Genomic DNA, 10,861 nt, shown 5'->3' with positions numbered 1-10,861 from the left:
CTCCTTGGTGGAAAGTGCACGGACATGCACGTTAATGTCTTCGAGGTACCTAGCCACACGTGCTGATGATGTCGTTTCCGGATCTCGCCATTGCAGCTCCGTCACTACGAGACGGCCGCCTCCTACCGGCTCCCCGACCGTCACTCCATCACAAAGGTCGTGCATCAGCGGTGACACCGTTTTCAACGGGGACGTCCTCAAGAAGGGCCAAGCTGCCGACGTTTACGACTGCGCGCTTAACTGTCGAGATCTCTCAGGCTGCACCAGATTTTCCTACACCCCCAACAACAACTCGTGCCTCATGCTGTCATCAGGACAGAAACAATCGCGACACGGACGGCAATCCGGAAAGGTGAAGTGCTTATTTGGCTCCAAGTGTTTGGAGCACCGGACAGATTTCACTGGGAATGACATTGACTCGATAGACGCGTCCTCCGTTGAAGCCTGTGCAGCCGAATGTCAGATTCGCAGGCGGTGCGAGTTTTTCACCTACGATAAGGCAGGCCGGTGCCATCTGAAAACCTCAGATGCTGGCAGGAGATCCAAACGAAGCGCCACTTCTGGTTCCACCAAGTGTCTCTTTGGAGGCAAATGCAAGGAGCGTCTTTTGCCAGGAGTGCAGCTCCGCAGCGATGAGGGATGGAGGGCGTCTGCTGATTCCGTCATCGAATGTGCCCAAGCCTGCAATTCGTCCCGATCATGTAAGGCATTTACCTTTCGATTGGAGAAGTCAGCCTGCTTCTTGAAGAAGTCGGTTTCTAGGGTCAAGCAGAACTCCGACGCTGTTTCTGGTTTCGCGTGCAAATAAATTAAACATTCCGATATTCATTTAAATTTCCGTGAATGTGGAAGATTCCTATGAAAAAACTCCAAAGATTGTCTGTCAGATCCCTACAGTTCACACCTCAGTAATACTTCAAATGAACTTTATGACACTCGCCAGTGCAATCATCCTTCCTGTACTGTCCCTGATAGTGGCGATGAGTCTGCTGCTCGGTCTTGTTTTCCAGAAGGCTGCATTTCGGATCAGAGCTGGCCGACCACCGCAGTTGGCAACGAAAAGGCGGTTAGCATTTGTCGGAGGAGCATGGAGCCTAATTGGGACCTGTGGAGGGGTTGCATTGGTGGTGTTTCGAGGATGGACTTTGGTGCTGCCGATTGTGATTGGACTGCTCCTGTTCGCTCCTGCATTCTTACGATTAGTGGAGCCTGTTTCACTAAGTCGAGCCCAAGGAATCTACTTCCTGCAGCTTGCTGTCATTGTAGCGTCCTCGCAAGCGTTTAATTTCAACTTCGACATTGAGGTCCCCTATATGGTTCGAGCCGTCGCTTTAGCCGTGATCGCGACTTTCTGGGTTCCTGCGGTGGTTTGCTCGTGGCTGCTTGAGCCGTCAGGAGAGGCTGAAGCATTTACCATGGGACACTCATGGCTGTCTGCCCCTCAGACGCTGCCTCTTTCTCGTCGGTTCTCCACCCGACGCAGAAGTGAGCTGACGGTTTTCAGGGTCCGTGATGACCCGCAACAGAGGTGCGTTCCTGCGGTACTCATCGTCGGCATCGGGTTTCAAGTGGGCTGTACACTTGCTTTTTTGCTCTTGACGCAAAAGGCGATCAGTCGGCCTCAACTCGCCGGAGCGCTCGTTTCTCTGACACTGGACGGAGTCCTGGCTCATCGAACCGTCCTGTACCTGTTCTCCATCTCATGTGTGCTGGATTTGACCATGGTGACCTTCGCCTGCTTCTTCAGTGCTCTTTTGGTGTTCACAGCGATAGTACATCATCCAACTGGGATTATAGGATTGGTTCCAGTGGTGGCTATAAGCCTAGTGAAGTGTCTGGAACAGGTCTTGGGACTCAAGAAGGAAAACCCAAACTACGCCGAGGAGTCGTCGACGCTGGTTAATGAGAAGCTGTCTAGGGATATGGACATAGTGCAATGTATAGATACGATTTGAAGGCGTAATTTTGTGGAACAGTTTGTCCCTGTTTGAACAAAACCCACACATTGATCGTTTAACCGATCCCTTCGAGAGTTAAGCCCGTAATCGCTTAACAGCCCTCTCGACGTCCTCATCACTGGACTCTATTAGGCTGACGACGTAGGCATCGAGCTCCGATCGGCGCAGGATTTTCCTAGGAGCTTCCTGGCTCGTGTACTCTAGTGACTGCCATGCAGTCTTGAATGGCTGGTCATCCGTGAGGTCCTCGATTGATGGCGGTGCGTCCTGCGGCGTGTGGTAAATAACTGTGTCATCGGTGTCAGAGCAGGCGTCGGTCAAGACCCCTTTGAAAATGACTCGGCTTTTCACCCAACATCTCCAGTAATCATCCACAAGGCATAAAGGGCACTCGATCTTCTTGTCAGGCACCAGAGTTGAGGATTGCCTAGCCAGGCACGCAGGATGAAACGCGCCACTGCACTCACGACATCGGAGCACTGGTCGCTAGGTTGATTTGCAGGTGTCCTCACCTCCACGAGGAAATCCTTGCTGCAAACCACACATGCAGAAGATGGCTCGAAGCCAGCTTCAAGCTCCACCTCTGGCCAACCTTCTAACATGGCGTCGAAGCTCGCTTCGTACATCTCTACGAGAGGCCACGTGTCAACTAGTTGAGCAGCTTGACCTTTTCTGAAGGCTGCTCGGGCGGACTCCTCCAACAGCCAGACGTCGAGCCCCAAGGCGCGGAATTTTGGAGAAGCGAGAAGCCGAATGCAGTTCTCAACGTTCGTCGAGAAGCTCTTCCTCTTCTTAGGACAGGTAGTGTACAGACGACTCCTTCGTGGGTTATTCACTGTGTCAACGCCCTCAACGCCCCACATGACCATTCAAATTGGAGAGCCTGCACTGTTGACATGAAACCGGAAACGACTAAGGACATCACCCATGGCCGACTTGTAGCCGTCTTTCTTGCCCCTCCCTTGATCTCCCGATTGTGCTGGCGAAGCCGCCGCTTGGGCTGGTTCGTGAAACCTATGTATGATGTCTCAGGACGGTTAACAGACTGAAGAAGGTAGACTCCCAGCGCCATATCAAAAGTACGAATTGCCAGAACAACGCTGTGATGCCCTCATCAAAGCATTAACTTTCACCAATATTCAGTGAAAAATCAGACGATGCGAAGAATAGACTACCTCCTAGGAGTCAAGGGTGAGTGCACCGCCGACTCTGAATCCAGGCAGTCCCAAGCGGAATCTGGTTGTGTTCTTCTCACTGACCTACCTTTCCTACTCCGTCATCTACATCTCTCGAAAAGTTTTCTCGATTGCAAAGCCTTTCATCAAAGTGGACGCCTCCCTCTATCCTCCGGTTGACTCCCACGCTCTGGGGCTGATAGACACCATGTTCCTCGGCAGCTATGCTGTTTTTCAGGTGCTGCTGCCGTCGTTAGCTCCTAGGATTGGCACCAAGAAGTTGCTGGTTGTATGTTTCATTGTGGCCGCTGTCTTCTGCCATCTTTTTGGGATCGCTCGTGAACCAGCCCAATTCTCGCTGTGTTGGCTGATTGAAGGTATTGCCCATGCGCCTGTATTCGCTTTGCTCTTGGATGTGCTCACTCCTCACCTCCCGGTCGCCAGCAAGTCTACCTATCTGGGCCTCTGGTCCACGTGCCAGCAACTTGGAAGTGTGTTGTCGACGTTGTTCTCTGCGTACATCTGCGGCCACTACGGCTGGCGCAACGCCTTCTTATTTGCAGCAGTCCTCACCCTTTTGAATGCCAGTGCTCTGTATTTATGGCTGCCCTCGGACACCGCCATGAAGCCTTCCAAGTCTGAAGCAGGTATTGAGCTACATCGCCTGGATGCGGAGGCGCCAACTGAGCCGGTCCTACCGCCTGCGACCTTGCTGGAGACCTTCCATGTGACCAACATTGTACACTGTTCCTTCGCCTACTTCACCACGAAGTTGACTCGGTACGGACTTCTGTTTTGGCTGCCTTACTTCCTCACTGAGCATTTCGGACTTTCACCGGAGCCTGCGGGTTACGCTTCAATTCTCTTTGACCTTGGCGGCATCGTCGGCGCAGTCTTTGCTGGTCGAGTTGCCGACGAGTATTTCGGAAAGCGGTGTCTGACTGTGGCCATGCTGGCCATGGTGACGTCGTGCTTCTGCCTGTTCGTTCTCGCGTTCTTCTGTACCCTTCCTGTTGCGTCGCCATATGTAACGCAGTTGGTGCTCTCTGTGGTTATCGTCACCGGCTTCTTTATTGCCGGCGCAGACACGCTGCTAGGGGCGTCCAGCCCCTCTGTTGTTTTGGAACGCTACAAGCTCTCAGGCGCGTCAGATGGCAAACCCTCTCCAGCGTTGACGACTGCAGCAGGCATTGTCAACGGTCTAGGCTCATTCGGAGGCACATTACAAGGCATTCTGTGCCCCCTAATCACACAGACGTGGGGATGGCAAGGATTCTTTTTCTTTCTGGCTGTATCGGGTTTAATAGGGGCGGTGGCCTTGGTACCGTCTGTGAGGATTGATTACATCACAAGGGGGATTACAAGCTAATGCGTGCGAAAATTCACTAAAACTGACTGATGGACGAGTCTCAACGAAAGAGCATTCATGGACTACTGACACGCACCAAGCTATGCCACCATATGATGACAACAGGCCAGTGCTCTCGCGGGGAGAACTGTGGCTTCGCACATTCAGAGGCGGAACTACGGACTCCACCGAACTTAGGTGAATTTCATGCTGCATACGCATACAGAGAAAACGCGGATGTGTCAAAGGTACAAGAATGGGACCTGTCCTGATGGAGAGGACTGCAGATTCGCGCATTCGCAGCGTGACCTCCGTATTACCGACTTCTTCTACAAGACGAAGGCTTGCCATCAGTGGAGGAAGGGTAAATGCACCCAAGGTGACAACTGTCGGCATGCCCATGGCAACCAGGACATCCAGCGACATGCGAGCGTGAGTATGGATCCACTGCCTCCGACGCACCTGGGAGCGTCGAAGAGTATGGAGGTATCCTCGCCCCGAAGGGTTAGGAACCGCCGCGATTCTCTAGGCAGCTACGAAGGAGACCCTGATGCCTACCCCTCTCAGGGCTTCCCTACACAGGAGAGCCCACCTGCTTTGGCTCACCAGGACACACACATGGAATACTCCGACTCGCCAGCCTCCTTTGAGAAGCACGACACCTATGAGGAGCCTGTGCAGTATCCACACGACTACTACACCATGGGATCGCCAACGTTCAACCCCGCCGCGCAGAGTTATTTCATGGTGGGACTTGGGGCGCTCTTCACACAGTACACCCCACCGGCACCTGCGGCTTATTTACCGGCTCAGCTCTCTACTGAGCAAATGCTAGGCAAGGTTTCACACGGAGTGACCAATGCACAAATGGCGCTGAAAACGTTGGCGCTGACCATATTGGAGGCCTATGAATCTAAGGTGGATGAGGCGACTATTAAGGAGACATTGCAGCCGCTTTCCCATTGCGTAACACCCTACATCTCCATGTTTCAACCTGAGTCTCGGCCGACTACCGCGCACTCCGACGGTCCAGCCAACCTCCACTTGCCGCCAGCAGCTTTCACCAACGCCCGGCACGAGTACGATGAGAGCATGACGAGTCCGCTAGCCCGGGCTGCCCAGACTGTTGCGAGCCTCCCACAGCTGTACCCATTACAGCCGGCTTACCCGATGTCACCGGTGGTTAGCCCCATCCTTAGCTCTGTGCACATGGCAAGCCCGACATCGGTGCCGAGCATGCGTAATTTGGGGGCAGGCGTTATGCAAGCGATATCCGCGCACGACCCCTCGCCGTCGTCACTCATGCCCCCTTGTGTATTCATGGTGCCTAGTCCATTGATGACTGTGATGCCCTCCCCGCTGCCAAGCGAAAGAGGAGAATGATGTTCAAAATCAAGCGAAACCCTTAGCGATCAATCTTGTGATCTTCGCCAGTACGTGCAAAGACACGACGCTGGTCATGAAAACGAGGGCACCAAGAAAGACTTGAGTTGCGGTCCTGCGTTGGCTCACCCGCTCTCTCTCACACTTTATATGCGTGAGTGGACTCTAGCCAAAGCATCGGCATTCCACTTGCGCTTGCAGTAGGTCGAGACCGAGACTCGGATTTCTGTGCTGGACGTCTACGATTGACACGCGAGCCGCCGATCTTCTCTGCAGGTTGCGCCTGAATGACTCAGCCTTCAGTCTCTCACCATCCACTCTTAATTTGATTAATTCGGGACGACTTCACTTATGACTTTTACGGAGCAATAGACTCTTCAGGTTCTTTTAACGGAACGTCTCCGGGTAGCGCCGTGATCGTTCCGACCACCTCAGGTGGCACGAGTCGCATAAGTACTGGTCTGGCTCCCATTCGCCTTAGTCCTTCTTTAACTCGGTTCACGACGACCGACTTGTCAACTTGTGGGCGTGACGAGAAGTATTGGTCAAGTTTCAAGTACCTAGGGTCAGAAGCATACCCAAGCCCATGCGACTCGGACTGTCGCCTCCAGGAAGGCAGCTTGCTGGATCGTCGCTCGATGCTGCTGAAGAGGTGATGCTCCAGAACGAGATTCTGCGACCGCATAACTTGCTTCTTGTCAGGACATGAATGTACCCAGGGACGAGCACAGCCGGTAGTAATTCCAAGCAACCGCCCTAAAGGTGGTTGCCTCCGAAGTATCAGGTTGTGAAGAGACTTCCCGTTCGTCGTGAGCCATGAGGGTGGGGTGCAAGCTGAACAGTTCAAAAGAGGACCGAGCTCCGTCTTCAGTCGCAGCAGACCGTTTTTAGATATGTCCACTTCAACTCCTGCTGTTTGTTGTTCAACCAACAAAGGATACGAGAGCCCAGTTAACGACGAAGAATACCGAAGCCGGAAGTCGCGACGGAGGCGCTGTTTGAGTCCGCTATGGTCGTACAGAGGCTCGTACGGCTGGGCATCTCTAGGGTCGAACGTCAGCGAGACCACACCATCCTCATCTGGCCGTATTTCCACATGAGGATTCCAGAGCTGTCGTCAACGCCCCTAACGCCTTACTCGACCCCCTGAACCAATTACCTTTGGTGGAATGTAAAGAGACCCGACGCTCGCCATTAACGAGGCAGACCTGTATGCTGAGGCCGACTAGGGCTCACATTGCAAATCCTTCAGCGGCCATCGCTTCTGGTATCGTTTTCCGCTGCTGGCGCGGAGCGACGAACTCGTCAACGTCCACGTGCAGTAGGACGTCAAAGGTCTGCTTGTACTTGTCAATGGCCCACCGCAGAGCCCACGGTTGAGAAAGTCGGTGATGATCCCGAGAAGATTCATGCAACTCTGCAGCCACATGACCGTAGAAGCTCTCAGGAAACGCTAGTGCTTGCGAAGGCAGGACTTCAAGATACTGCGGGATGCCGTGATCCTTATACAGCAAGCTCAACAGCATCACCGCTGCCGCGTCCCGCTTCAGTTCCTCACTTGAGCCAGGATAGATTTCTGTGAACACCAGCACTCGAGAGGCGCCTTGCGCCCTGTAATACTCCAGCCATTCAGGCAACAATGCACTCTCATTGGACATTTTCGTGACGATGGCAAGAGATGGGAGTCTGCCCCTCATGCTCATTATGAGCAGTCGGCCGCAACACAGCGCAAGCAGGCCTGTGGACAGCTTCCTGACCAGTGACATAATCAGTAGTTAAGAGTCTTACGCGTCATCCAAATAATGTACACCTCTACTCGCTCTGCCGTATGAATGATCCCTGCAGGAATTCACAGAATCCAGTCATTGTGTATGAGGCACTCGGGTTTAATTGCCGTTGCCGCCGCCACAAAGCGCCGAGATTTCATTGTGAACTGGGACGAAACATGCCTGGCCTCCGCCTCTGTGCCCTTGGAGGATCTGTATGGCGTCGTCAATGTGTTTACAGGTCGTCAGTCCAAAGGCTTGTCTCTGAACGGGAAGCAGAATCACGCGATCCAAGAGCTTGCCAAGTTTTCTGAAGTTCGAGGCCGGCGACTAAGCGCGTGGGAACCAGCGGAGGTCGAAAGTCTCTCAAAACAGTTCGCGAAAAAGCTAGAAGCCAGTCGTACACCTAGAGGCAGGTACGCCCTGAAGAGCGTCGAAGCCCCAGACATTCACAACAACCGGGATAAGGTGATGGGCGCGGCCCTTGCTGGCGTAAGCCTCCTGACCAATTCGCACGATCTCCCAGAGGAGATCGCCCCCAGCTATCTGAAGAACTTGGTCGTTGATGTCGTACCTGCCGCCAACCTTCAGAAGCTAATGCGTGTGCTGGTGGATGTCCTGCCTTGTGTTCGCAGCGCTGAGGTCGCTACGGAGAAACGAGTGTACAAGTCTGTGCGGAGTGTTGAGGGGTGGGACTCAGCTAACTCACCTGTTGACTGGAACGCGATTGCCGGTGACTTCAAAGATCCATTGGCCCCAGTTCAGTGGTTCATGGGCAGTAAGAAGCAAGGCGAGCTGACCAACGTAGGAATGAACTGGGTTGGAGCTTGGCAAATCATGGAGGGCTTGCAAGAGCCAGCGCCTATTGACGTGGCTGTTGTCGACAGCGAATGCGCAATTGGGACTGATATTGACTTTCGCTGGACTCCAAGCAAAGATTGCGATTACAACCAAGTGGACTCTGATGGTGATGGGTTGGTGGACAACTGCCAAGGATGGGATTTCGCTGAAAACGACAATGATACCCATGGAGGGTCGCCTCACTACCACGGAACGGACGTTGCAGGCCTAATCGCCTCGCGAAGCAACGATAACAAGGGTTTAACAGCCACATGTCGTCATTGCCGAGTGCACTGCCTGAAAATTGCAACTGATGACGGCTGGATGCCGATTTCGCCAATGCTGGCCGCGCTCGACTTTCTGCTTGAGAACTCAGATACGTTTCGCATCTCCAACCACTCGTACGGCGGCGTCGAACCCAGTCAGGTCGAGTTGGACGCTATCACAAAGCTTCACCAGGCGGGCCATGTTTTTATCACCGCCAGCGGCAATGAAGGGTGCAATATTGCCGAGGGGTCTTGTACCTCCTACGGCTTCACAGTTGATGGATCCTATCCTGCTATGTACGAAGTGCCCAATATCATTTCCGTTGGAGCCACCGATCATACGGGACGACCAGCGTGGTTCTCCAATCTGGGTCAGGGAGTATCGCACGTATTTGCGCCTGGACAGGAAATCGCCATGGCATCCTCGGAGATCGGCGGCGAAACCTTCAACGACGGGACGTCTTTCTCCGCTCCGTTGGTAGCCGCTGCTGTTGCAAATGCGTGGTCTATGTTCCCACACTTCCCACACAACCAGTTGCGACAAGCGGTGATATCCGCCGCTCCTTACGACCGGATACGATCCAATGAAGGCAACTCGGGGATTCTCGACGCTGCCCAACTCATTCTAAGCCTCCAATCGAGCATGACCACCACACCCTCTCCCATTATTTCCACCGACTTGACCCCACCCCCACCGATGGACACAGTGACAGCAATCGTCGCCGTCACGTCAAGCGCGTATGCAGATTTTAAAGAGACCGACTCCGGAGATAATCTTACGCCTAACGGGAGTCCCATTTTGCTCTCCGGATTTTCAGCTTTGTTTTTAGCCTTGTGTTTTTTATGCTGAACAAACTCTATGGCCTTACAGCGCATTATATGCTACTTCTCTGAAGTCAGTGAATGCCTGCGCCTCCACGCCCCAAGAGTGGCCCTTGGGTACTTCCCATTTTGCTCTACCAAGAGAGCGGTAGATGCACCATTAGAAGATACTATCTAATCTCTATTATGGCCAACGCATATGAGTCAGAATCAGAGTTCAAGTGGAGTCTGTCAGATGCGTCGACCACAGACAGCATTGAGCTCAAGGACGAACGCCTTTCGGGCTACATTCCCCACACAGTTGCCACAATGCAAGCTGCGGACCTGCTTATCAACTTGAGTGTAGTCTACTTGCTAAAGGACGAGTTCCATTTGAAACCAGCCGAGCTCACTCTCTTCCAAATGCTGTACCGGCTACCTTGGGCGTTGAAACCCCTATTAGCTGTGGCGTCTGATGCCACTCATTGGGGAGTTCTATCTCAGAGATTGTACATCTGTGTCGCCTCATCTGTTTCTGCCGCGTGTCTGGTTGCTCTGGGATTTATAGGTCATAGGTCGCCATACATCACTTGCTCCCTGCTGTTTGCACATTCTCTGGCATGTGCCATGTGCTCAGCAGTAGGGGAGGGAATGGTGGCCAGCTCAAACGAGACCAAGAAGGACATTTGCTCCTTCTTTGCCGTCCGCCGCTTAGCTTTCGCTATTACATGGTACATGTCTGGCCTCTTAATCTTGCACTTCTCCCGCAAGCAAACTTTCTTGTTGGCCTCCATAATTCCACTAAGCGTATTTGCCGCAGGGTTATTACACTACGAGCCCGGCGTACCGCGAACTGAACAGTCCATCGAGGACGTCCTCAAATACCAACGCCTACGGTTGCAGGAGGTTCTACAGGATTCCACTGTCCGAGGTGCAGCCACATTCATGTTCGCGTTCATGGCCCTCCCCTCAAGTGCGACTCCGCTTTTCTACTTCATGACTGACCGTCTGAGGTTCTCAGCGGAGACCATTGGGCGCTTACAGAGCGTTCAGTGCATTGCAGCTTTGGGGGGAATCCTGTGGTACGCGAAATTCGGACATCGCGTTGGAATCCGAGCATTGATGCTGTACTCTACTCTGGCTCTGACACCCCTCTCTCTGCTGTCGCTTGTGGCGGTAAAGCGGTGGGACATCCAGATGGGATTTCCGGATGAGCTTTTCCTCGCAACGGATCAGATGGCGATCGAAATGATTGCAGAGATTCAGTTTATGCCGCTGCTTGTGTTGGCAGCCCGGCTCTGTCCTAAAGGATTGGAGAGCACGC

The 10,861-nt window shown here is 53.3% G+C and overlaps 9 protein-coding genes across 13 annotated transcripts; 6 read left to right on the top strand and 3 right to left on the bottom strand.

Annotated features, from left to right (window-relative positions):
- Positions 1–34: 34 nt before the first annotated feature.
- On the top strand, positions 35–808 carry KVP18_002252 (uncharacterized protein; the record flags this gene model as incomplete). The annotated part of the gene is made up of 1 exon (XM_067952996.1): positions 35–808. The coding sequence occupies one exon, from the start codon at positions 35–37 to the stop codon at positions 806–808; it is 774 nt and encodes a 257-aa protein (XP_067809169.1).
- A 112-nt stretch (positions 809–920) lies between these two features.
- On the top strand, positions 921–1,955 carry KVP18_002250 (uncharacterized protein; the record flags this gene model as incomplete). Its single annotated transcript, XM_067952992.1, has 1 exon — positions 921–1,955. The coding sequence occupies one exon, from the start codon at positions 921–923 to the stop codon at positions 1,953–1,955; it is 1,035 nt and encodes a 344-aa protein (XP_067809165.1).
- Positions 1,956–2,033: 78 nt separating this feature from the next.
- KVP18_002263 (uncharacterized protein) lies at positions 2,034–3,030 on the bottom strand (the record flags this gene model as incomplete). Of its 2 annotated transcripts, XM_067953015.1 has the most annotated exons (3): positions 2,034–2,444; positions 2,471–2,793; positions 2,820–3,030. In XM_067953015.1, the coding sequence occupies 3 exons, from the start codon at positions 3,028–3,030 to the stop codon at positions 2,034–2,036; spliced, it is 945 nt and encodes a 314-aa protein (XP_067809188.1). The 2 variants fall into 2 exon arrangements, with proteins under 2 accessions (XP_067809188.1, XP_067809187.1); XM_067953014.1 differs by having other exon boundaries at positions 2,306–2,827.
- Positions 3,031–3,115: 85 nt separating this feature from the next.
- KVP18_002258 (uncharacterized protein) lies at positions 3,116–4,502 on the top strand (the record flags this gene model as incomplete). Of its 2 annotated transcripts, XM_067953008.1 has the most annotated exons (2): positions 3,116–3,149; positions 3,178–4,502. In XM_067953008.1, 2 exons carry the CDS (start codon positions 3,116–3,118, stop codon positions 4,500–4,502), a joined length of 1,359 nt encoding a protein of 452 aa, XP_067809181.1. The 2 variants fall into 2 exon arrangements, with proteins under 2 accessions (XP_067809181.1, XP_067809180.1); XM_067953007.1 differs by lacking the exon at positions 3,116–3,149 and having other exon boundaries at positions 3,342–4,502.
- A 186-nt stretch (positions 4,503–4,688) lies between these two features.
- On the top strand, positions 4,689–5,864 carry KVP18_002265 (uncharacterized protein; the record flags this gene model as incomplete). Of its 2 annotated transcripts, XM_067953019.1 has the most annotated exons (2): positions 4,689–5,228; positions 5,256–5,864. In XM_067953019.1, the coding sequence occupies 2 exons, from the start codon at positions 4,689–4,691 to the stop codon at positions 5,862–5,864; spliced, it is 1,149 nt and encodes a 382-aa protein (XP_067809192.1). The 2 variants fall into 2 exon arrangements, with proteins under 2 accessions (XP_067809192.1, XP_067809193.1); XM_067953020.1 differs by having other exon boundaries at positions 4,689–5,864.
- A 358-nt stretch (positions 5,865–6,222) lies between these two features.
- Positions 6,223–6,549, bottom strand: KVP18_002253 (uncharacterized protein; the record flags this gene model as incomplete). Its single annotated transcript, XM_067952997.1, has 1 exon — positions 6,223–6,549. The coding sequence occupies one exon, from the start codon at positions 6,547–6,549 to the stop codon at positions 6,223–6,225; it is 327 nt and encodes a 108-aa protein (XP_067809170.1).
- Positions 6,550–7,096: 547 nt separating this feature from the next.
- Positions 7,097–7,630, bottom strand: KVP18_002262 (uncharacterized protein; the record flags this gene model as incomplete). Its single annotated transcript, XM_067953013.1, has 1 exon — positions 7,097–7,630. The coding sequence occupies one exon, from the start codon at positions 7,628–7,630 to the stop codon at positions 7,097–7,099; it is 534 nt and encodes a 177-aa protein (XP_067809186.1).
- Positions 7,631–7,735: 105 nt separating this feature from the next.
- On the top strand, positions 7,736–9,586 carry KVP18_002268 (uncharacterized protein; the record flags this gene model as incomplete). The annotated part of the gene is made up of 1 exon (XM_067953023.1): positions 7,736–9,586. One exon carries the CDS (start codon positions 7,736–7,738, stop codon positions 9,584–9,586), a length of 1,851 nt encoding a protein of 616 aa, XP_067809196.1.
- Positions 9,587–9,744: 158 nt separating this feature from the next.
- Positions 9,745–10,861, top strand: KVP18_002236 (uncharacterized protein; the record flags this gene model as incomplete). Of its 2 annotated transcripts, XM_067952965.1 has the most annotated exon segments (2): positions 9,745–10,820; positions 10,829–10,844. In XM_067952965.1, coding segments are annotated over 2 exon segments (1,092 nt in total).

The sequence above is a fragment of a genome (assembly GCF_019968955.1).
Source record: "MAG: Porospora cf. gigantea A chromosome Unknown PgA_NODE_37_length_58739_cov_358.438, whole genome shotgun sequence".
In the NCBI taxonomy this organism is placed as follows: Eukaryota; Apicomplexa; class Conoidasida; order Eugregarinorida; family Porosporidae; genus Porospora; species Porospora cf. gigantea A.
Note: the sequence above shows the minus strand (reverse complement) of the source record. Positions and strands in the feature narration are given on the sequence as shown.